Source organism: Oryza sativa, chromosome 1, assembly GCF_034140825.1.
Source record: "Oryza sativa Japonica Group chromosome 1, ASM3414082v1".
Classification (NCBI taxonomy): domain Eukaryota; kingdom Viridiplantae; phylum Streptophyta; class Magnoliopsida; order Poales; family Poaceae; genus Oryza; species Oryza sativa.
In genome coordinates, this window is record NC_089035.1 from 9,860,426 (window position 1) to 9,885,537 (window position 25,112).

The 25,112-nt window shown below is 43.8% G+C and overlaps 3 protein-coding genes across 3 annotated transcripts; all 3 read left to right on the forward strand.

Moving 5' to 3' along the window:
* The first annotated feature begins 12,043 nt into the window (after positions 1 to 12,043).
* On the forward strand, positions 12,044 to 13,371 carry LOC4324275 (large ribosomal subunit protein cL37). The gene is made up of 2 exons (XM_015766419.3): positions 12,044 to 12,198; positions 12,899 to 13,371. The coding sequence occupies exons 1-2, from the start codon at positions 12,090 to 12,092 to the stop codon at positions 13,219 to 13,221; spliced, it is 432 nt and encodes a 143-aa protein (XP_015621905.1). The 5' UTR covers positions 12,044 to 12,089; the 3' UTR covers positions 13,222 to 13,371.
* Positions 13,372 to 15,661: 2,290 nt separating this feature from the next.
* On the forward strand, positions 15,662 to 19,508 carry LOC107276296 (CO(2)-response secreted protease). Its single transcript, XM_026024714.2, has 9 exons — positions 15,662 to 15,996; positions 16,142 to 16,361; positions 16,479 to 16,631; positions 16,731 to 17,389; positions 17,464 to 17,567; positions 17,665 to 17,907; positions 17,977 to 18,091; positions 18,411 to 18,624; positions 18,710 to 19,508. The coding sequence occupies exons 1-9, from the start codon at positions 15,910 to 15,912 to the stop codon at positions 19,300 to 19,302; spliced, it is 2,388 nt and encodes a 795-aa protein (XP_025880499.1). The 5' UTR covers positions 15,662 to 15,909; the 3' UTR covers positions 19,303 to 19,508.
* A 333-nt stretch (positions 19,509 to 19,841) lies between these two features.
* Positions 19,842 to 23,615, forward strand: LOC4326900 (probable protein S-acyltransferase 4). The gene is made up of 5 exons (XM_015766418.3): positions 19,842 to 20,900; positions 21,078 to 21,266; positions 21,470 to 21,799; positions 22,354 to 22,587; positions 23,018 to 23,615. Exons 1-5 carry the CDS (start codon positions 20,850 to 20,852, stop codon positions 23,456 to 23,458), a joined length of 1,245 nt encoding a protein of 414 aa, XP_015621904.1. The 5' UTR covers positions 19,842 to 20,849; the 3' UTR covers positions 23,459 to 23,615.
* The last annotated feature ends 1,497 nt before the right edge of the window (positions 23,616 to 25,112 follow it).

Genomic DNA, 25,112 nt, shown 5'->3' on the forward strand with positions numbered 1-25,112 from the left:
CTTATTTCCAAGAAACTATGTTTTTGTCAAGCATCACCTCGTCCAGTTATGGATTTCTCAAGGTTTTATCAACCCTGAAGAAGACAGTCAACCAGAAGACACTGGTCTGCAGTATTTTAATGAGTTGTTCTGCAGATCATTTTTTCAAAACGGTCCCTCTCGCGATGATGATCATAAGGATAAGTTTGTTATGCATGAGTTATTTCATGATTTGGCGTGCTCCGTCTCAAAGGATGAATGCTTCAGTTCAGGGGAAGCATTTTGCAGCCTTCCAGAAAATATTTGCCACCTTTCAGTTGTTCTTCCAGATTCCAAGTCAGTTGTGCTGACTAAAGTACAAAGACATCTGCAGTCCCTGATGGTTGTCAAGAGATCTGCATCAGAGTACCCAGGTTCATTTGTGCCACTTTTGAAAATACTGGGTCTGAATGATCTTCTCATGAAATGTAGATTTTTAAGAGCGTTGAATTTGAGCTGTACAACAATACGAGAGCTCCCCAGTTCTATTATGAAGATGAAACACTTGCAATTCTTGGCTCTGAACAATACAAAGATCCAAAGTCTCCCAGCTGAAATAGGTCAGTTACAAACCCTTCAGACATTAGAACTCAAGTATTGTTGCTGTCTCATTGAGTTACCGGAAAGCACAATGAATTTGACAAAGCTGCGGCACCTTGATGTCCAAAAGGAACCAGGAAATGTTCATGTTAGCATGCCTCATGGGATCGGGCAACTAACTGATCTGCAAACATTAACAGTATTTAATACGGGGGATGATTTATCACATTGTTCAATTGGGGACCTGAAGAATCTCAGTGGACTAAGGGGACATGTTCATATAACAGGTCTTCAGAATATTACTGCAAGTGATGATGCCAAAGAAGCAAATCTAGTAGGTAAGCAATTCCTAGGAGCTTTGACACTGGAATGGTGTTGGAGCAGTCAGGACATGGAAGATGACAGTGACAAAGAAATTGCTAATCAGGTCCTTCATAATCTTCAGCCAAACACTAACCTGCAGGAGCTCTCCATTCGAAATTATTCTGGGAATTTATTCCCCAACTGGATTCAGGATTCTTCACTTTCCATGCTTGTCTCGATTACTATCGATGACTGCCAAGACTGTAATGAGATCCCACATCTTGGTGACCTGCCTTTTCTTAAATATCTCCTCATACATAAAATGTATGCTGTAGAAAGCTTTGGACAAAGAAGTAACCCTTTGACTACTGAAGGAAAACATGCCCCTATATTCCCATCACTGGAGATACTGAATCTGTGGGAGATGTACTCTCTGCAATTCTGGAATGGAACAAACAATGGGGATTTCCCACGACTTTCCCATCTCTGTATTAGCAGATGCCCAAAACTAACTAATTTGCCGCCACTGATTTCGCTATTATATTTGTCATTTCACTGTGGTGATCAACTTCCAGCTTACTCAGAATTGCCATCACTAAAGTCACTGAAGATTGAAAGCTTCCAGAAGCTCAAGTCTGTCAGATTCTGTCCTGAAATGCCAATGTTACAGAAACTGGAAATCAGTGATTGAAAAGAGTTATTATCAGTAGATGATCCTTTGTTGTCTATTTCAAATTTAAAAGTTGTCAGGTGCCCCAAACTTCGTTTTGGAAGCAGTTCACTGGAAAGCTGTCTCATGTGGGAAAAGCTTCAAAGGTAAAGAAATATAATTTTGCATATTTTAAATTCAGTATAAATATTTGGTCGACTTATCAAGGGTAGCCTAGTAACAAAATGATGAGACCAGAAAAAAATTGTCAGTAATTTTTATTCGCTCCATGCAAAATATGAACATACAAGCCTGAACATTATGGACACTTGCTCACGTGCCATAAAGTTGGATGGTACTTGTAAATTGGGAATTTTACAGTGCCCTATAATGAATATTAACCATTCATTTGTTTTCATCTGATGACTGACGGTCAATATGTAAATCATTTTTTATCACAAATTAGTTATCCAATTTGCGAATTGATTGCACCGTTAAATTCGTCGTGATTAAATCTTTAAACAAATATCACATGATTATATTTTTATTGCAAATAAATTTAACAGTTATAACTGTTGAAACATCACACAATAACAACTGAAACATAACAAAATATTTGTTGTAACATCACACATATACCTACTGAAATATTCAAAGAGCACTGCATGCAACACTCCAAATGACCTAATGAAACATCATTTAAATCATCACAAAATAACTGCTGAAACAATCAAATAGCACTACACGCAACATTCTAAATGACCTAGTGAAACATAGTAAACTACTTATTGCAATATTTAGAAAAAGCATTAGAACAAAAAAACCTTAAAAATATTTTTTTATCAAAATATAATCATGAGATCTTATTACGAAGATTTAATTGCAATGAATACAACGGTATAATCGGATCATATATCAGATACATAGTTTAGATAAAAAAAATATTTAAAGCTTTGCTATTAAGTTAAATTACGAAGAGTGAGATTGACGAGAGAGGTGGGGGGATGTGTTGTATGCATGTTGACTATTGATGTGATGACATGTGCAACTAAAAGGAGAGGGTGGGGGGACAAAAATCTGTATGTGCTGCGGGCGTCCGATTTTTCTAGTTGGAATCGGTTGCTCAGAAGGAAGCATTGTCGTAGTTTTTCTGTTGACTATTTTTAATCCGTGATTTGATAATTGATACTTCTACATAGTTGATGATTTCGATTCAACATATAAAGGATTGAACAATACTACATGTTAGGGCTTCCAATTAACAATAGCAGGTTTGGTTCTGGTGTTTGCTTGCATTCCATGTTTGTAATTATCTGCCTGCACATGAGAGGACGAGCCATCGGGGCGAACGCCGGTGGCATATCACTGCCGTGCGGGATGACATCCCGACGTCGCATCACCCAATCCGAGAAGCCACAGCGCGCGAACATCGGTCAAAGGGCAAGGCAAAAATAATGACGAGAGTTTCTAATTTTCAAATGAAATAGTTATCGAAAATACCCTTGTTATGTGGTGTTTGGTTGGAGGGACTAAAGTGGGGCTAAATTTTAGCCCCACTCTCAAAAACATAAGTCCCTATGGGAGGGAGGGACTTATGGCAGTAGGATAGTAGGAAGTAAATGTAACCATTGATTGATTAAGGTAGTAAGGGGGTGTTTGGGAGAGAGGGGCTAAACGGAGGGACTTATGTTTTCGAGAGAGGGGCTAAACATAAGTCCCTTGGGAGAGACTTATGTTTTTGAGAGAGGGGCTAAAGTTTAGCCCCTTTCTCCCAAACACCCCCTTACTACCTTAATCAATCAATGGTCACATTTACTTCCTACTATCCTACTGCCAGAGGCAATAGAAGGGTACCGTAAAAGTGTCCCTTGGTCTTGGTGCAAAATACTATATATCTGTTCCAAAATATAAGAATCTAGAACTAAATAGGACATTTTCTAGTATAATGTATCTAGACAGAGAGTCTGTTTGGATACGTTATACTAGGAAACGTCACATTCAGTACTAGATTCTTATATTTTGGGATGGAGGGAGTAGAAAGATATACATGACACATCATTTTTACAATTGCAATCAACCCTGGGGCGAATCTACAAGTACCATCCATGTTTGGGGCATAAAAGATGCATATGGATTCTTATTGTTATTTGTAATTGTGCCTATAAAAGATGCATATGGATTCTTATTGTTCTTTGTTTTAATTTTCCTAATATACAGGGACAAATACACAGTAAAATATCTCCTTAAGAAGACTACGACAGATGATGGCTGGAATTGGAGAAAGTATAGTGAAAAGGATTTACTTGGCTCCAAGTACAAAAGGTGAGAACATGCATATATCTCTAAATGTATATGTACTGCCCAGTCAGAAAGGAGAGTTTTTTTTGGACTTTCAAAATTTAGCAAGACATAACTTAACAACTTAATTATTTTGCGTAAAATAAAGCTATGGTACATCATTTTCTTATTCTATGTTCTGAACAGGATTATGATAAAAGTTAACTTGGGTTAACTGCCCACATCCTAACAAACATGCTTTTGTGATCAGATACTTGTTCACTTTATTGCCATTTTCAACTCACCAAAATCTGGTATGATACAAACTAAACATGATCTCACCAATACAATCATACCAAACTTTAGTATTTTCATAAGTTTACTCTTAAAAAAACACTACTCCCTTCGTTTCATATTATAAGTCGTTTTGATTTTTTAAAGTCAAACTTATTGAAAGTTTAACCAAGTTTATAAACAAAAATAGAAACATTTATAGCATCAAATTAGTTTCATTACATCTAGCATTGAACATATTTTTTTTATAGTTTCTTTGTTTTGTGTTAAAAATATTACTATATTTTTTAAAAAAAAACTTGCTCAAACCTGAAGAAATTTTATTTAGAAAAAAGTCAAAACAACTTAATATGAAACAGAGGTAGTACCAAATTATGGAATGGCGTCAAACTAAACACCTACAATATTACCAAAATTTGGTATCTCCAAAATGTGTTACAAAATTTTGATAAGGTTGATGTTATACTCCCTCCAGCCCACTGAATAAGACGTGGTCAAACTTGGCACAATCCCTCTAAAACTAATCTTTGACTTTAAATTTCTTATATTCTATAATGTTTATAGCAACAAATCATCATATAAAAGTAAACCCAAATGTTAATCTAATGATAGTGTTTTCATCAAATAAAATTATTAAATTAATTTATAATAAAATAATTATTAGATAAACAAAGAGTTGTATCTTATAAGCATGTCATCTAGCAAAGAATTCTATGGTCACGTTATAAGACTCAATAGTTAAGCTGGATTTTACGGCAACATTTCAGATCATGGTACAGATGCAACCAGAAGCAGTCCACGGGGTGCGTGGCAAGGAAGATTGTTGAGCCTAACAACGATGATCCCAACACATGGTTGGTAACATACTTATACGAGCACAACCATAAACAAGAAGCTAGGCCCTGCGACAAGCCATCACCTTCTGATTTGCACGTTCAGCTGGCAAGTGGCAACACGTAAAAGAAAGGAATCTGATGCATCCAACGATGAAAGCACAACAAAGGAACACACTTCAGCAAACAAAAAGTGATAGACGATGTTGGAGACTGAGAAATGATTCGTCAATGCATTTAGATGGCGCAACATTGAAATGAAATGCAGATGGTGCAACGAGATATTGGCGTGTGCAATACAACTGCAAAATTTCAAAATATAGATATGAGAAAGATTATATATATGCTGATATGAACTATAAAGGTGTTATCCAATGGTGTCAAAGATGGTGATGGTGTAACTTCTTTATGGCAATAACATTTTACACTAAGTGAATCACTCAATGCTAATTTATATACTAACTAATTAATGTGGAATAGTAGCTACAAAATGAATGGTTGTGATTAAGAATGGAAATGATGTAATGGCTCTTCTTTCTAAATGATGTGGCTCAATACTTATGAAGTTATTGGTTGTAACTATATAGCAACTATATACTCCATCCATCCAATAATACTCTCTTCGTCCCATAATATAAGGGATTTTGAGTTTTTACTTACACTGTTTGACCACTCGTCTTATTCAAAAAATTTGTGCAAATATAAAAACAAAAAGTTATGCCTAAAGTACTTTGGATAATAAAGTAAGTCAAAAAAAATAAATAATAATTTCAAATTTTTTTGAATAAGACGAGTGGTCAAACAGTGCAAGCAAAAACTCAAAATCGGGATGGAGGGAGTATAAGATGTGCACGTTTTTTTAGATCCAGCTCTTGCAACACTTGACCAACAATTAGTATAATATGCATTGAATTTTATTTGTTGAAAATAATATCATTGGATTGACATTGAATTTTATTTTTCATATGGTATTGCTACAAACCTTATAGAATATGAGAAATTATAAGAAAAAAGATTAGTTTTAGAAATCGTGTCGAGTTTGACTGTCTTATATTATGGGATGGAGGGAGTAGGATATATAGATGAGTAAAATTGTACACTAACCTCCACATAGACCGGAACCAAGTTCGAAACACCATGGGCCCAACCTTTTTTTAGATAATGGAAGTTTTATTAATCTCAGTAAAACTCTATCAAGTGATACAATTATTCTGAGAGCACCTCCGGCTTCTGCACCCAAAGAATGCACACAGCCAACAAGAAAGAAACAAAAGATAAACTCATCATCCCAATAGCAGGGACAAAAAGAACTTCAGGCGCCCTCTAACCGTAGCCTAGAACACCACCCATCCGCCGGGGTAGAAAACTCCATGGCCACTAGCTCCAATTGTTAACAAGCCGCAATGATAGTACCCCACAAATTGACCTTCTGAAAGATAGCCCATGACCGGAGCCAATGTGTAATCAAAAAGATAACCTGCAAAGGAGAAGATATGTTTTTCCTTTCAAAAACCACATCATTTCTGCAAAACCAAATAGACCAAATAGTGGTAGTTGCCCCTAATAAGACCAAAGATCTCAAATTGTGTGGTTGTCTTCTTATCCAATGCCCAAACATATGAGTTGTATTATTAGGTAAACTAATATTCGAAGCAAACTGGATTAAAGACCAAACTGCGCGGGCAAAACGACAATCAAAGAACAAATGATTAATAGTTTCATCTTTGTGGCAGAAATAACAAGACTTGTTTCCTCTCCAATTTCTTTTAATAAGATTATCTTTTGTTAAGACTACTCCACAACGTAAGTATCATAAGAAGATCTTAATCTTTAGGGGGGGCTTTAATCTTCCAGATTCTTTTGTTTATATTGGGAACATCGGTCTGCACCAACGCAAGATAAAGAGATTTAACCGAGAATCTGTCATCAGTGGTTAGATTCCATTTAAACTCATCTTGGTCGTGAGATAATATAATATTAGCGATGCGTGAGAGAAGGTGATTCCACGCCACTAACTTAGAGCCAGTAAGGTCCCTGCGCCAAGAAAAGCTTAGAGGACTGATTTGGAAAATTTCTGAAATAGTTGCATGTTTATGCCTAACAATGTTATAGAGACAAGGATATTATTCTCTTAAACAGGCATTCCCCAACTATTTATCTTCTCAAAACCATGGGCCCAACTAGTGGGGCATCACTAACTTGCTCCGACAGTTTCCGACAATAGGTCATAACCATTAGGCGATTTCCAACAGTTGGAACGAACGAAAATTTTGTACTAGGACGTCTTCCGTCCTAGGCTTATAGGAAGGACTTTGTCCCTCGTATTACACCTGTCCAACCGCAATATCGAGAGAATTCATCTTTCAGTAGTACACTTAATGTCGTTAACTATAAGGGAATAGACAAATCGACTTCCGACGAACGAGACGATTGAGTTGGTGTGGCGGCTGGCACTAAGAGCAAGTTTAATAGTATAGCCAACTATCAGCTCTAAATCATCTATAGTCAATTTAATAGCCGGTTCATACAATAGTTATCTATGAACGTATACTATATAATTCATAGTTGGTCCCACCTGTCATACACACATGCATCTTATAATCGGTGCTATAGCTGGCTATAAATCCATAGCCCACTGCTTTTCTCTCTCCTATTTTATCTTCTTAAAAATGTGTTAATAGCTGGTTTATAGTCTACTATTGTATCTGCACTAATAGCCAGTGGTGTGTGCTTAGAGGCTTCTACGGTGGAGTGAGGCAGATGACGGTGGGGAGCAACACACAGCTGCATGAGCGTGACTACACCGGCAACGCAAATCACAGTGGCATCATCGCAAGACAGACATGGATCGAGATGCTCCGGCGCGGCTGCACGGCCGGCCATTCTCAACGTAGAGCTGTCACCTATTGGATATACTGTGACGATAGCTCTAGTATCAAGGACAAGTTGGAGATTGTAGATGTCGATGTTTTATATCAGCAATAATAAAGGAGCAACACATGAGCACGTAGAGTAGATGGATTGATGGGAACAAGATTTTAGAGTTTAGACAGATTCAAACCTTCTCGATGAAAAGTAATACCCTACTTCTATTTTGAGAATTGTATCTGTCGAGTGTATTATTATGATTTGACTATCGTGTTGTAGTATGTCCTTGAAGGACTTCCTACCCCCGTGTGAAGCTCGGTGTAAAGGAAGTAGCCTTTCAGTAGTAGTTTGTTTTTTTGTCAGGATCTGCTACAGTTGTCATTTCTGATATATAGAAATGGGAAAGCGTTGCTTTCCTAGCTAAAAGGAAAAAACATATCACAATAGATTGCAGCAACTCACTCACGAATAACAAAGAAGAACATGTGGTCATAATATCTTGCCAAAGCGGGGCAAAATCATTAAGCTAGCATTGCGAGGCGGTCGGGTAACAAGACGAGTGGAGAGCGCGTCTAGGGGTGTAAGTGGCTAACCCGCGAAACCCACTTATAGGCTAAAATAAACCGCGAACCCGCTTATTTTGAACTATAAGTGGATTCGCGGCTGACCCACTTACAGCCCTAAGCGCGTCTACGAATCTATGAACTATTTTTTTTTGAGAGAGTACAACGAGGATGCACACACGAACTCACTCCACACTCACACAACGCAACACTACATGCACACACACACACGTGCGCGTTCAACACACGCAAATGTAGACTTTGAGGACCTAAATCCTCACATGTGCGTTTCCCGCACAAATCCTCACATGTGTGTTTCCCGCACAGACCCACTGAACACGCACGCATGTGTGTACCCTATTATCTACTTGGGACCAACCGAAGTGAGTCCCAAAAATGAGGGACGAGCATCGAGTCTGGGAGTCGAACGCTGGCCGGCAAGGAGCAAGCCACAGGCTCCTGCCACCTGCGCGTAGCGCAGTCCTCAATCTATGAACTATTTGAGTGGCACATAAGAAACAAGAAGATATCCTTTCGAGGTAAAAGAAATCAGGAGCTCAATTTAGCGACTCAACTTTTCACTACTTAAACATTAATCATATAGTTAAAAGAATTTACATAATAGGTGTATCTACATTAATGCTAAATATAAATCCAATCAAAGAGAAACCAAATAAACTCATTCATGTTGGAATATATTTTTTAAAAAAGAACATTAATATGCATGGATTGCAACAATGGCCTATGTCACTTCACCAACATGAAACACTAAATTCAAATATACACATCTTGCAAAAAAAAAACAAGAAGAAAGAAACATAAAGAAATTTGGCTATGAGCCGTGTTAGTACTATCCATAATTGAATTTAATTATTTTGACTCACTGCATGAATTTGTACTTGAAATTTTTCAAGTTAGTCTATATATTATATAAACGTCATCAATTTTTTTTGTTGATTTTTCTATAACTATTTGATTGGTACTTGAAGAATGAGAAGCAATTGCATAGAGGCGTATAATGTTAGTACCAAATAAGGCAACAAACAATCAATTTATATATTCATAAATTGCATATTGTAGTTCCTTTTTTTTAATGAATTGAAGAGCGACAATTTGATTAGGGATGAAAACGGAGCGGATAATTTCCGTCCGCTATGGACAAAAACGGATACGGATACCTTTCGGATCGGATAGTTCGGATACGGATACGAATAACGCTATGGTATCAGGGTTTCAGTCGGATACTGATAATAATTCGGATATCCGGTGAACAGTACTATTCGGATATCCACAGAAGCCATGAGACATACCGCATTTCTTTCTAACTCTATAACCTTCAAATAGATTTTAATTGTAGTTTATCTCTTAACACTAGTCCATACTATTAATATTATTTATTTCTTAAAAAATATTTATAAATTATACTTCATTTTATATAAAATGAGCTAATTATATATGTTGATATTTGTTTCTATTAGAAGTTGAGTTGGTTTTCGTGTTCCGAGAAAAAATTGTTTCTGTATTCGTGTCTGATCATATTCGATTCTTATTTGTATTCGAGATAATCCGTATTTGTTTCTGTATTCGAGCTATCCGTATTCGTTTTCGTGTCCGGTAAAAAATATGAAAACGAATATGGTATGAGCATTATCTGTTCGTATCCGCTTCGTTTTCATCCCTAAATTTGATTGAATTGAGCAGAAAAAAAAAACTATACAACAAGAAAAATGTGTAAAAGTACATGTTTGGCCCTTAAGGTCTGCTATGGCTAAGGCAGCCACACAACAAGCTTAATTCCTAGCCCCTTCTCGGCCCATGTTGTGGCCTCCTCCTTAATCTTGCTGACTAGGCTTGGTGCAAATAGTTCTTTGTGTTGAAATATCCGGTGCAGATAGTTCTTTGTGTTGAAATATCCTTTGGTTCCTTTATTGCTATATCTCCCAGGAGACTAGCAACACCAAGGTGCTCGCCTGCCTTGGCACTCCCCTTGTGTTAGCGATTGCCTTCCACCATTTCTGCATCGTCGTGGTTGGTTCCCACAAGACGAGTATTAGCTTGTCGCAGGACGTCCACCCTAACATGGTTCTCCAAATTCTCTTTGTATATCTACGTTCTGTCAAGTGGTGGAGGGTCGTCTCCTGTGTCCAACGACATAGGGGGCATATGTAGATGTTTTACCAACACGTGTTACCAATCTATTCGATGTCCAAACTCTATTATAGATCACCAACCATGCAAAATCTTGCTCTTTCATGGGGCCCATGGCTTCCAAATGAGGGTATCAAATTCTGACTTTGTTGTGCCTAGGAGTTGCGCTTTGTAGGCTGATGCCACCATATACTCACCATGGTTGGTTAGCTTCCAAGTGGTCGTGTCTTCCTCGCCCTCTACGAGATGCACTTCTTGGACTGCATTCCAGACAGTGACGAGCTGACTGATTAGTTTGGTCATCCTAGTTGCAATCGCCGATAGGTTGATGTCGAGTAGCCATTGGCCAGATTTGGTGGCCTACTGTAGAGTTCTGTTTTTCTTCCAGAAAGTCGCTTAGACCAGAGGGGCCAACTTCCTTAAGCCTTCTCCCTTGCAACCAAGCAAAGTCCCAGAATTTCGCTTTTGTACCATCTCCAACTGTCGTCGTCGTTCCCACAAAGAGGAGTTTGCCAATGTTGTCGCAAGGCGTCTCCGACCCCACTCAAAGCTTTCTTAGATAAACAATGTAGCAATCAGTGGCGCTTGGCGAGCCCATGGTTCAATTTTTCGTTTTCAGTATTTGTATTGGGGTGCTGATATACCGAAATTTGGTCCAGAATTATTTGAATTTTCGAACAAAATTTGGTCAAATTTGAATAAATATTACTAAATTCACACAAAAGAATAAAAAAAACTTTGGTCGAACCGGAAATTTGAACCCTGCGAGCCAGCCTGCGAGACTTGTCGTAGATTCTGTAAATCTTCTCTGACACTGATACAACGATGGCTCGTGCATCATCCTCATCCTCCTCTCCGGCAGCATTGATGTCCATGTCGAAGCTACGCTCGGCTGGAGGATCTCTGCACGCTCCATAATCTTGATGGGTGTCCGCGAGCTGAAGGAGCAGAAGCTTCCATCCCCAATGGCGCACGAGAGCTGACGACCCGGATCAACCATTGGCAGCAGCTCCTGTACAGACACCTCCTCGTCCTCGATGCTGAAACTGCTCTACGCCGGCGACGGCGACGGCGACGGCGACGACGAGGAGGAGACATTCTTGATGCGGTACACGGCGGCGCCGGCGCGTGCTTCGGCTTGGAGTGGGAGACGAAGAGGTTGTCGCTAGCTGCTCTTCTCATCACCGATGGGCACCCGCTTGGCCGTCGAACGGGAGGTTCTTGTCGTCGGCGAGCTCCCCCACCTCTTGCTATCCACGTCGAACGCAGGATGTGGCGGCCGGCGGCGGCGTAGGACGCGACGGCGAGCGCGGCCGGGCGGAGGGGACGCCGCCGATGCGGATTGTCGCCGCCACCCGCGGCGGCGGCGGAGGCGGCGAGAGGAGAAAAAGAAAATCAAAATCAAAATTTCTCTCCACCTATGACATGTGGGCCAACTGCCAAGCAGCCTTACTTGACGGAGATTAAATCTGGCCGTTGATTCTCCATCGGACGGCGGAGCGCTCACAGCAGCACAGGCTTATCTCCTCCCTCCGGGCTGATGGGTGGATAGGCTGACGACGGGCCAAGAAGCCGAATCCCACACTGCCCGTGGCCATGGCGCTGCTCCTCTCCCCGACCGTCTCCTTCCTCGCCTCCTCCTCCGCCTCCCCGCCTCGCGCCAGAGCTCTCCCCGCCTCCGCCAATGTCGCCTCCACCATCCCCGGTAACCTCCGTGAACGCCTTCTCCGTACCGGGACTTTTGCGCATAAGTTACTCGGGTTGTGGGGTGTTGGTTCTTGGATTGGATTATGCTGAGTGGGTACGAGGCTATCCATTGTTGTGAGGTGTGATTTGTAATTCGGTGGGAGGATTGGTCTAGATATTTGACGTTGGTGATTCGTGGCGTTTCTGATTCTCTGGGATGCGGTTGGCTCGTTAGGGAATTTCTTCAAACACGTCGTGTGCAGATGCAGTAATTCGTGGGAGATTCCGTGCATTTATCATCTCTGTACAAAGCTAGGTATAATTCATCTCAGTGAACTCTGCAGATTCTCGAAGCTTTGGTTCTTTCGTGCTTAAATGATAATATCAGATGCTATGTAAGCACCGGTCACTGGCAAAGGGTGACATTCGTAGTACACCCTACATTTGGGGCCTGATTGTTAATAGATGAGTAGATTTTACATATCTGTGCTCTGCTAAGATTCATCATAATATGTAATTGAGAACACTAGGATTGTTACTAGTTATTGTACTATATACTATCCATGAAGTGGCACACATGAGCTAGACTTATTAGCTTTCAAGTTTCTTATATGACGGAGATTCTATCAAAATTTTGAAAGTAGCATGCATGTACTCTGAATTCTATATCTAAAATGATGCACATTGAGGCTTGCCATTTGTCCTTTCTGATGCTACAGCCCCAAGGCTCCAGTGCAAGAATCTCTCCTCGCAGAGCCCTCTGAATGCTTCTTTCACCAAGAAGAGGCTAGTTTCTGTCCATGCCTCGGCAGAGGCTGGCGCAGAAGAAGCTGGCACAGATCAACCAGAGGAGCCAAAACCCACGGTTTCGATTGAGACAATGCCGCTCGAAACTAAGCAGAAGATGATCATGGAGCAGAGGGCGAAGATGAAGCTGGCCAAGAAGCTGAGGCAGCGGCGCAGGAGGCTTGTCCAGAAGAGGCGGCTGAGGAAGAAAGGTAGATGGCCACCATCCAAGATGAAGAAGCTCAAGAACGTCTAACCAGCAGTGATGTCGGTCGCTGTTCTTCTGTACACCTCTATGTTCTGTTCATCCGTCTCTGTATTTCCTAAGCTGATGCCCAGCGAATTTTGCTGTTCAAAATATGAAACACAATGTTTGCAAAATGTGATTATTTCTTTCCCGATGAAATTTCATCTTGTATTTTTTAGATAATGGATAAACCGGTCACCGTTAAAAACACACAAAGCCCAGTACTGAACAAATTTTCTTCTAACATGTCCCTCCTTTTTCTCCTTTAGGCTTTAGCTGTCCTACAGAAGTACCACTAAATCTAATGTGTGTTCCCATAGTGGAAATATCATATGCACCTTGATGCCTTCTGTGTTTGTCAAAAACTCAAAATCATAGCAAATTTCAAGAAGCCTTGCTGTGCTGCACTCTATATTTGTGAGGTATTTGCCTGTATATACACTTCCATGATGTGTTTTGTTAGGGCCTCTCACAACTCTTTCGTCTGACCTGATGTTGATTAAAGCACAAAGGATCAACCTGGACAAGGAAATAACTGGAGCAAATTCGGGTTTGTTTGTTGTTTGCCACTTTGTCAGGCACGATGTGAACAATCTGAAGAGTGCCATTTTCGATTTTTTTTCTGATGCCCTTCCTGTTGATGTGGTTGTAAAATTTATCTGAAATTTAGCCTTCTTGAGCCATCTTTGTGACTTGATGGTGTACCGTCACAAGTTCTTGAAATGTTAACCACGATGTTTTTTGTGGAAACAAAATTTGTAATCTCTCTATCGTAGGAACTGAACATGGCCGTAGCTGACTATGTTTTTGACCTTTTTCAGCATCAGTCTGACAGTCTCATAAGATGGATTCCTAGTTTCCTAAGTTGCTGGAAAGAATCTTTGTTTGCTTGCCTTGCTTGGCTACATGGTGTTGTTGCCTGCATGTGTTCTACTGCCCCCACGCTTCTCTCTTTAGGGCCCTTGATGCTTCGATGCCCAAGGAAGGAACAATCACCACATAACCTCACAAAACTCCTTTTCAGTTATTAGTTTTTTTTTTGGTGTGTGTGTAAGAGTAACTAACCATTTTTAGTTTTTGTTATAAATATTTTGATGTTTTCTGCTGAAAGAACTATAAAGAAGATGGTAGTACAAAATGGACTTGAATGACTCATGGTTCAAATTTGTTCAGGTAACAGCTGGTCTGAATTTTGGATGGAAGAGAGCCAGATTTTCTGTCTGGATGAATGAACTGCAACCGTTTGCACCGACAAACAATTCGGGCTTTCTTCTTTGCAAGATCACCGGGATCATGGCCTGATCGGTAGCAAATATAGATATCAAGCAAGAACACTCCGTTGGCACGCTGCCTTCTGAAGGAGCAAAAGCAGTCGGTGTGTGCTGTGAAGACACTTTTTTCTCATGTGCCGGTACTGATGGTCAGTATAACTCACATCTCTTGTTTACTTTCTCACTTTACTCCTAGCATCTTTGATCACGATCAGTATGATCTGATCATCACCTTGGATCTTCAGCCCCATTAAAAAGCAATCATCGGTTGTCGATGATCGATCCCACTATTGGGTTATTTGGATATTACAATCGCATTCAATATGAAAGAACGAAAGAAAGATAGAGAGAAAAGGGGCACTGATCAGAAGAAGAAAGAAGCAAATCTGTTGCAAAAAAATGTGTTCTGGTGATGCCTGAGAGTTGAGATGAGAGCTCAACTACCAGAAAACGACTGACACTAACTAAAGGCAAGCTGATATATGTGCTCCATGGAATTCTTCACTCAAAAGAAGACAGCCAGGTGACCAAAAACAGCCTGCCTCAGCTTTGTCAACAATTGTCATAACGCACCGACATGATTAGCTCTGATTCCCAATCTATTGACAAGAATTTTGTGTGGTTAAAACAGGTAACAACACAGCACACACTCTTAACTAACTTTGTGATCATCCATCACTTTCCTTGTAGTAATTTATTCAGTACTAACATCTAGTTGCCTTTCAGATCAGCAACCACCTGGAGATATTCAGATCATTAACCAAGAAACAATGCAATTGTAGGACACCAAATGCAGACTGCTAATTGCTCACTAACTAAAGCTTCAGAATGAGATCAATGAAATGATAAGCCTAATTTAAGTGCAAGAGGAAAAAAAAAAGGCAAAGGCAAGCAAAGCAAAGCAAGGCTTCATCTCCACCAAGTAGAGACAGTGTCAGACCGCACATATTCCATTCCTCGCAGCCAAGCAATCTCGTCAGAAAACAATCATTTGGGCAGAATTAATTTTGATCTCAACCAGCCATGTGGCTGGTCAGGTGACGGCGACGACGACAACAACGGCGACTAGCGGATCACCATGAGAAGTTTCTATCTGCCATGCTCCCATGGAAAGAGAGGAGCTACTAAAGAATCATCAAAAGAGATAGAAGGGTACATAAAGAGGCCAGTCAGAGTTCAGATGAATCTGATTCTGCAGCCATCAGAAAAGCAAGGCAGAATTCCAGCTACAAATTGGGCCCCATTCTGAAGAGTTTCATATCATATCATCTCCTACTTAGAACTTGCACTTCAGAGGAATTTTGCACGAGCAAAATATTTAGCCATATATATATATTAGTAGGAAGGGAAGCTAGCTAGTGTGGTGTGTGTGTCCTTACTGCAACCTGCTTCACTGAAGCTCAGTGATCTTTGAGAAGTTCCATCCATGGTGAACCGCGCACATTTCGTCATCCTCGTCCTCGTTTACCGCCTCCTGGTACCTCTCTCAGCCGAGCCAGACCAGACCAGAGAGGTAGATTTTGACCATGATCAGTTGATCACCATTAGATTGCACCTGCAAGAGTTGGAGCAGATTGTTAATTGCATAATTTGCATGAGTTATCAATTTATCATAGTGGTTATTGTGACCAATCAATGTTGGATGGAATTTGTTGCAGTCGTATGTCGTCTACATGGGCGGCGGCGGCGGCGGCGCCGGCGCCGGCGCCGGCGTGGAGGAGGAGGCGGCGCGGGCGATGCACATGGAGATGCTGACGTCCGTCGCGCCGGCCGGCGACGATCAGGGGAGGGCGGCGGCGGCGCTGACGCAGAGCTACCACCACGCGTTCCAGGGCTTCGCCGCCGAGCTCACCGAGGCGGAGGCCGCCGCGCTGTCCGGTCCGGCCACCGCCAACCACCATCCGATCCATTGTTCTTGATCGATTCCTTTCCCGGCGATCGCCGTGATCGCGCCGCCGCCACGGTGGTGAATCTTTTTTTGTTGTTGTTTTGCAGGGCACGAGAGGGTTGTGTCCGTGTTCAGGGATCGCGCGCTGGAGCTGCACACGACGCGGTCGTGGGACTTCCTCGACGTGCAGTCCGGCCTCCGCTCCGACCGCCTCGGCCGCCGCGCCTCCGGCGACGTCATCATCGGCATCGTCGACACCGGTGAGCGACACGTGGCACGTGACATTGGCCTGCGTCGTGTGTGTCCAGAGCTCTGACGTTGTGGTGTGATGTCACTACTGTTACTGTGGACGGCGACAGGTGTGTGGCCGGAGTCGGCGAGCTTCAGCGACGCCGGGATGGGGCCGGTGCCGGCGCGGTGGCGCGGCGTGTGCATGGAAGGCCCTGACTTCAAGAAGAGCAGCTGCAACAAGAAGCTCATCGGCGCGCGGTACTACGGCAGCCAGCCCGGCTCGGCGTCGTCGTCGTCGGCGGCGGGGGCGGTGACGGCGACAGGCGGCTCGCCGCGGGACGCCGTGGGGCACGGCACGCACACGGCGTCGACGGCGGCGGGCGCGGTGGTGCCCGGCGCGGGGTACTACGGCCTGGCCCGCGGCGCGGCGAAGGGCGGCGCGCCGGCGAGCCGCGTGGCCGTGTACAAGGCGTGCTCGCTGGGCGGGTGCGCGAGCTCGGCCGTGCTCAAGGCCATCGACGACGCTGTGGGCGACGGCGTGGACGTGGTGTCCATCTCCATCGGCATGAGCTCCGCCTTCCAGTCCGACTTCCTCGCCGACCCCATCGCGCTCGGCGCCTTCCACGCCCACCAGAGGGGCGTCCTCGTCGTCTGCTCCGGCGGCAACGACGGCCCCAACCCCTACACCGTCGTCAACTCCGCCCCCTGGATCCTCACCGTCGCCGCCTCCAGCATCGACCGCTCCTTCCACTCCACCATCGTCCTCGGCAACGGCACCCTCGTCAAGGTAATCATACCATCGCCATGCCTCACTTCTTGGCCATGAATGAGACCTCAATCCCTTCTCCTCGTCAATGGCAGGGAATTGCCATCAACTTCTCCAACCAGAGCATCACCGGAGGCCAGTACCCGCTGGTGTTCGGGCCACAGGTGGCCGGCCGGTACACGCCGGTGTCGGAGGCAAGGTTAGTAGTAGTAGACTATACTAGCAACCTTCTTTCCCATGGAGGCAAATCGCCGAGCAGTTGAGCTGCGTCGCTCATCACACCATGCACTGTGCAGCAACTGCTACCCCGGGTCGCTGGACGCGCAGAAGGCGGCGGGGAAGATCGTGGTGTGCGTGGGCACGGACCCGATGGTGTCGCGGCGGGTGAAGAAGCTGGTCGCCGAGGGCGCCGGCGCTAGCGGGTTGGTGCTCATCGACGACGCCGAGAAGGCCGTCCCCTTCGTCGCCGGCGGCTTCCCCTTCTCCCAGGTCGCCACCGACGCCGGCGCGCAGATCCTCGAGTACATCAACTCCACCAAGTGAGTCGCCGTCATCAACTAACCATGTTTTGTTACGTGATCCGACGGCTGATGTTGCCCCCGGTGCAGGAATCCGACGGCTGTGATCCTCCCAACCGAGGACGCCAAGGACGACAAGCCGGCGCCGGTGGTGGCCAGCTTCTCGGCGCGCGGCCCCGGCGGCCTCACCGAAGCCATCCTCAAGGTATCGTTGGGGTAAAAAAAAAACATTTTACCCCCTACAATTCGTTGAAAGCTGATTGAAATTCTCGCTCTTTCCGTCAGCGTACAACAATGCGTAAGAGGTAAAATGGCTTTCTTATAGTAGCATTTAAACGGAGTTTGCTAACGAAAACCTAACGATGATAGTATGTTTGGATAAAGACACTTGTACGACGGTATTTTTAAGGAAGTTGAGTTCGTCGATAGTACTTTTTGAATTAGGATGAATGATCACCTGGTAAAATTCTAGAAGGATAAATGGCGGTAACTTCCATTTTGACTGCGTGTTGGTTTTTGGTTAGCCTGATCTGATGGCGCCGGGGGTGAGCATCCTCGCCGCGACGATACCCACCGCCGACAAGGAGGACGTGCCCGCCGGCAAGAACCCGTCGCCGTTCGCCATCAAGTCCGGCACGTCGATGGCCTGCCCGCACGTCGCCGGCGCCGCCGCCTTCGTCAAGTCGGCGCACCCAGGCTGGTCGCCGTCCATGATCAGATCAGCTCTCATGACCACTGGTACGTAGCCGATCGAATCAAGAACGCGACGAGAGCAGAGGCGTGTCCGATTGATTGATCGATCGATCGGTTTTGATTTTGGCAGCGACGACGAGGAACAACCTCGGGCAGGCGGTGGCGAGCAGCACGGGCGCGGCGGCGACGGGGCACGACATGGGCGCCGGGGAGATCAGCCCGCTGCGGGCGCTCAGCCCCGGGCTGGTGTTCGACACCACCACGCGCGACTACCTCAACTTCCTCTGCTACTACGGCTACAAGGAGCAGCTCGTCCGCAAGCTCGCCGGCGCTGGCGCCGCGGGCGCCGCCTTCGCGTGCCCGCGCGGCGCGCCGTCGCCGGACCTCATCGCGTCGGGCGTCAACTACCCGTCCATCTCCGTGCCGCGGCTCCTCGCCGGGAGGACGGCCACCGTGTCGCGCGTCGCCATGAACGTGGGGCCACCGAACGCGACGTACGCCGCGGCCGTCGAGGCGCCCCCCGGCCTCGCCGTGAAGGTGTCGCCGGAGCGGCTGGTGTTCTCGAGCAGGTGGACGACGGCGGCGTACCAGGTGAGCTTCGAGATCGCCAGCGGCGGCGCCGGCGCCGGCGCCGGGGCGAGCAAGGGGTACGTGCACGGCGCCGTCACCTGGTCCGACGGCGCGCACTCCGTCCGGACGCCGTTCGCGGTTAATGTCATCTGATTGGTGTCTCTCTCTCTCTCTCTCTCTCTCTCTCTATCTCTCTCTTTTTTTTTTCATTTTCATTTTATTTTTGATTGCTGAATTCCATTTTTTTTCTTGCCTTTTGTGAGTGTATGGTTTTAGGGTCAGTCTTGGATCTCGAAGTATGGTGTTGAGTGTCCTTCCTTTTTTTGGAAAAGCAAGGAATAATTCAGATTTTGAGTGTATTTACAGATTTTTAATTAACCATTCACAATTGCTAGTAGCTGCTATCATAAGTTTGGACAACCTAAGGCTAATATAATAACCTCCACCAATCTTAGAGCACAAGTGCACAACCCTCTAAACCTACCAGATAAAAATCAACAAACTTGAAACCCATTATATCGAATCATGTCGACAGAATCATCCAGTTGTTGCCACTTGCCAGGTGATTGGGTAATCAACAGGAGCTATACAAGATTACAAGTGGAGGCTACTGATTGAATTTATCCCAAAAAGTTTTGCCCACAGAGGATTAATTAGTTGCAGTTGATCTCTTCGATCAAAACTAGGGCCGTTTGTCTTCAGCCTAATTGCCCACCACCCGTGTCCAAATTAAGCTCAAATCACATGGGCTAAAAGCATGGAAACCAAACATTTACATATGAGCGACTACTAATTTTGTGAAGGGTTTAAATATTTAAATTAGATCTGGTCCTGCAAGTCCCGCAAATTGTAGGATTAATTGGGCAAAGATAGTACTGCCCAAAGCATCAATCCAATATCAAAATCAAGATCATGATCTCCAAAAAATGGAAAAGATTAAACGTTAGTTGTTGGCACGTACTACCGTGGGCTCTGCTTCAATTTTGTTTCGATTATTTTTGTAGACTAAGTCACGTACGTGCAGACCATGACCTGCTCTCCCAACATTTGCAATATTTGACGAATTTAATTTTTCCGAGCCCTCTCTAAAATTGTCTGATTTGGATCAGAGCAAAGAAAAAAAGATAGTATTATCATAGTAAACGATATCACATTTCCTGAAAACAGAAAGGAGATTGCAGTTTTTCTCTGTGAAACAAAATTAATAAACTCGTTAATTTTCTCTAATCAGATTTTTTTTTGGCGAAATAATAAGCTCTGATGAGTGATTGGCTAGGTGGGAGAGAATATTTGAACGTGAAGGCGGGCTAGTGCACCGACCGACAGGTGGGCCACAATCTACCCGCGCCGGCCAAATGGATCCACCCTGTCGCAGCGCCAGTGCAGGCGGGCACGTTGGGTGTGTAGCCGGCAGGTAGCCAGCCCGGTCGTTAAGCCTAGCTTCGTCTCGTTTCCAACACTTTCCCGCGGAAAGAAAAAAAAAAGAAAAAACAGAGCACGAGAGAGCTGGAGAAGCCATGGCCATGGCAGGAAGGCGATGAGAAAGAGATAGGAAGCTGACCTGCCTCTTCGTCGGTCATGGCCGCGTTGTGACGGCGCCGGCGGCCGGAGGACGGGACGAAGCTACGCGCGCTGCGGCGGCGGCGGCGATCGACTGCTGGTGTTGATCAGGATTCAAGGGAGAGAAAGATAGATTGTTCATGGGGGAGCCAAACCAGAGGAGGTTGTACCAAGTCTGGCAGGGAAGCAACGTACGACACGATACGATCATCTCGCCTCTCTCTTCCTTCCATTACTTCTCTTTGAAAATCTTCTTGCAACCTGCAATTTTTGTTGTGATAATCCTTGTGAAATTCAGATCAATATTTTTTTTGTTTACACTTTGAGATGACAGACAGCTTTGCTTTCTCCATTTTTTTCTTTTTCAGAAATTTCTCTGCGGCGGACGCCTGATTTTCGGTCCGGATGCGGGTTCTCTGTTCCTGTCCACCGTGCTCATAGTGGCTCCTCTGGTAGGCCTATGCTGCCAATGCATCACAAAGATGAACTCGATCAGTTCAGAGAAACAAGTTCTTGGCCTCCCTGTCCTCATTGCCACCATCGTTCTTGGCCTAGCAGTAAGTCACAAATTCTGAAATTCAGCAATCATCACCACTAACTACAGCTGTTTATTTGTCTGAATAATCTGTCACAACTGCTCGTGTTTTTTCTTGTCTGAATAATCTGTCACAACTGCTCATGCTTTTTTTTTGTCTGAATAATTGTAACACAACAGCTCATGTTTTTTTCTTCCCCTTTCATGGATCAATTTCGAGTTCAGGATTTGGCATTCCTGCTGATGACATCGAGCAGGGACCCGGGGATCGTGCCGAGGAACGCGCGGCCACCGGAGTCGTGCGGCGGCGGCGACGAGGAGGGGGTCGCCGGAGACGTGACGACGCCGTCGGCGGAGTGGGTGACGGCGGCGAGCCCTCACCTCCGGCTGCCGCGCAGCAAGGACGTGGTCGTGAACGGGTGCGTCGTGAAGGTGAAGTACTGCGACACGTGCCTGCTGTACAGGCCGCCACGTGCCTCCCACTGCTCCATCTGCAACAACTGCGTCCGCAAGTTCGACCACCACTGCCCCTGGGTCGGCCAGTGCATCGGTCTGGTGAGCACCATACTGTTACTGATGTAGTACTGTACATTATTAAGCTGATATATTGAATTACTGAAACAAATTATTTACTTCATGCTTCGAAAAACAAGTTTCCAGCTATTTCACCGGATTACTTAAACGAATTATTTACTTCAAGCATTAAAAAATAAGTTTGGGGGTTTGCTGAAAGTACAGTGGGCTCCTCTGCCTCTGCCCTTCCTTGCTATTTTTTTTCCTTTTTAAGTAGCCTTTTTCCTTAGTATCAGTCTTCTCCTTTTTCGGTTTTTTCTTTCTTTATTCTCCAATAATGGCAATATAGCCGTTTTGTGTTGTGTAACTAAACTCTTTTTTCTTTTGATATATTGATGTGTAATCTTTTTTCATGTTCGTGAAAAAAATAAGTTTTCTTAAAAAAACTTCTTCTACTGCGTTGTTTTAAACTATTTGTTAAATTTATTTTTCTAAATATTTGATTAATCCCTACAACCAAGTAGATAATCCACTCGATAAAATACCAATGATGATATATTTGATGAGACGGAGGATTGTTTTCGCATTTTGTGCAGCGGAATTACCGGTTCTTCTTCCTGTTCATCTCGACGTCGACCCTCCTCTGCGTCTACGTCTTCGTGGTGTCCTGGCTGAACATCGTGGCGCATAAGGACGGCAACGACGGCTCGCTGCTGAAATCCATGGCCGGTGAGCCGTTGTCCGTCGTGCTGATCGTGTACACCTTCGTCTCGGTGTGGTTTGTCGGCGGCCTCACCGTGTTCCACCTCTACCTCATGAGCACAAACCAGGTAGGCCGCATCAAGCCATGTTGTTAAATTGTTTGTTGAGTTCTTTCCTGAAGAAAATGCACGCAAGAATTGTCACAAAGATGTCCAATTTCGCGACAAAATTATCATGCTCATCACTACTTAGTGACCAGGTTGTCAAATTCTCGATTCTATCGTACCATTTATGACTTTACGATCGAAGGCCTGAATCTATGATTATTTACGATTTTATGATTGTAACCTTACCTAGAACTATGATTATTTACCATTTTTAATATATTTTTTAAAAGAAACTTCCGATTCCGATCTAGGATCGAGATTTTAATGAACATAAATTGCACATTTTGATTTCAAGTAAATCCTGATCTAGGATTGATTTACTTGAAATCGATACAAAATTTGTTCTGAAAAAAATATTTGTGATCACTGATGTGATGCTTCTCTACTGCAGACAACGTACGAGAACTTCAGATATAGGTACGACAAGAAGGAGAACCCGTATAACAGGGGTGCTATATCGAACATAGCAGAGGTGTTCTGCGCTGGGATCCCGCCGTCGATGAACAACTTCCGGTCATGGGTGGCGCCGCCGCCGCTGGAGGAGCCGGACGACGTCAGCGGGCAGCTTCCGCCGAGGAACGGGGCCGATCTCACCGGCGGCGTGAAGGAGAAGGTGGACCTGGAGATGGGCCGCAACGGCGGCATCATCCCGGCGATCTTGCGGGGGCTGGACTACGACGAGATGGAGAAGAACGATGTCAGCGTGCATATCAAGGATCGGGGAGCGGCACCGGCAGCGCCGGACCCATTCATGGCCGGCCGGTGGCACAACGAGGACTGTGAGAGTACTCCGACGGCGGTGAGCCACCATGTAAATTCAGAACGATTATGACGTCCCCAGATGCCTCTAGTTGTTGCAAATTTAAATTATTCTTTTTGGGCGTTTTGGCTCTAAAGCAAGTTGGAGAAATCAGAAAAATTGTAGGTGTAAATTGGGTACACATTTCTGATGGTTATCTTGAATACCTGAGATTGTTCCTTTGTTTGCACGGAAGAATACCAATGCGTGAACATCGCGGGGAAAATGGTTGATTTGTTAACATTAAGGTTGTTTTGTTGCCGTCGCGGTTATGGTAAGATTTTCTTTCAATAAATTAGATTCCACACGTCAATGGCTCAAAAAGTATGGTAAAATTCACGTAGACTTACTAAGGTGTGCAAAGATTTTGAGCACCTACATGTTAAGTAATTGTTGGTAAATAAGCAAAATATGACTGAATCAAGCAAGCCAAGTCTATGATTTTCGATTTATAGCTCTAAAAGATGGGAACGTATTACACAAGTTCTCACATGTACACACGGTACATATGAGCTAGTGATTATCAAAAAAATTATCCATGTGCTTTCAATAGTATTGCTTCTACAAGTAAAGTCCCATTTTTAAATTCATCGTACACGGAGAACAACAAAAAAGATAAAATTCTAACAGACTTGTAGTATAAAATAGTAATATTTTTATAGCTAAAATATAATAAATTTGAGGTTAAGATTTTATATGTAGGTATAAAACTATTGAAACTATATGCACAAATTTTTTTTAGATTTTTCGATGATATTTGTTAGTTCGTGTGTACGGAGTGTGCATGTGAAACTTAAGTGTACATGGTATATTTACCTGAAAGATATGGATTAAATTTGTTAGCACCTAAAATTCTACCTATAGTTTTTTATTTTGTGTTTTCGTCGTGGCGGCTAACATATTTTTCCTGTTTTTGACCTATCTTGACCGAATCCATCCTTAATATTGGCCCTATTCACTGCAACTTTTTTGCATGGCTGTGCAGCCGCTACAATAACTATGTTGGTGTAGTTGCAACGGCTGCAGCAGCAAGCTGCACCGAACAGGGCCATTAAGGTGATGGAAATGATTTGCAGCAAAAACATAAACAATCGCTATATATATTAAGTTTTTTTTCCGACAAAGCTAACCTGTAACTTTGTATGATGTTATAAAACTGAACTTTTGATCTTCTCATAACCAATTTTGCCAATGGATTATAGCACCTCGTTTGCCAAGTCCGAAGAGATTTTTTGGCTGACTCCAGTGATATTTTACAAGTTACAAAAATGTGGTCCATCATGCATGCACATATTTCATTTTAGACTATGCCTGTGATATGTCATCCACTAGATATATAGGTTTTCTCCCCATTTTCTCTTGCCACGACATGTTATATTCCTGGCCAGACACGTGGCTCCGTCCTAGCCAGTACTTGAACCTTGAAGAAACCCGTTGGACATATCTGCCAAAATCTTGCTCCGTTTTTTCAATTATTTTTGCGAGGAAAAACAAAAGAGATTCGTTGTTCGTGCACATAGAAAGCGCAGCCTGTGAACATTAGCACATAGGAAGCTTGTGCGCCTCTTGTTTCTCTCATTTTCGACATCACATCTTAGTCCTTTTCACTAAACTACAAACCAGGCAGTTTGGTTAGTTTTATTGCTCACAGGGTGTATCACATTGTGAGTTTAAAGGAATTCTAGAA

What these genes read in the sequence shown, in the direction of transcription:
- LOC4324275 (XM_015766419.3), top strand. Translation starts at nt 12,090, where the DNA reads ATGGCGCTGCTCCTCTCCCCGACCGTCTCCTTCCTCGCCTCCTCCTCC. An exon ending in TGTCGCCTCCACCATCCCCG is followed by an intron (nt 12,199 to 12,898) that starts GTAACCTCCGTG and finishes CTGATGCTACAG; the next exon opens with CCCCAAGGCTCCAGTGCAAG.
- LOC107276296 (XM_026024714.2), top strand. Translation starts at nt 15,910, where the DNA reads ATGGTGAACCGCGCACATTTCGTCATCCTCGTCCTCGTTTACCGCCTC. An exon ending in TCACCGAAGCCATCCTCAAG is followed by an intron (nt 18,092 to 18,410) that starts GTATCGTTGGGG and finishes GTTTTTGGTTAG; the next exon opens with CCTGATCTGATGGCGCCGGG. An exon ending in ATCAGCTCTCATGACCACTG is followed by an intron (nt 18,625 to 18,709) that starts GTACGTAGCCGA and finishes TGATTTTGGCAG; the next exon opens with CGACGACGAGGAACAACCTC.
- LOC4326900 (XM_015766418.3), top strand. Translation starts at nt 20,850, where the DNA reads ATGGGGGAGCCAAACCAGAGGAGGTTGTACCAAGTCTGGCAGGGAAGC. An exon ending in AAGTCTGGCAGGGAAGCAAC is followed by an intron (nt 20,901 to 21,077) that starts GTACGACACGAT and finishes TTTCTTTTTCAG; the next exon opens with AAATTTCTCTGCGGCGGACG. An exon ending in ACCTCATGAGCACAAACCAG is followed by an intron (nt 22,588 to 23,017) that starts GTAGGCCGCATC and finishes TCTCTACTGCAG; the next exon opens with ACAACGTACGAGAACTTCAG.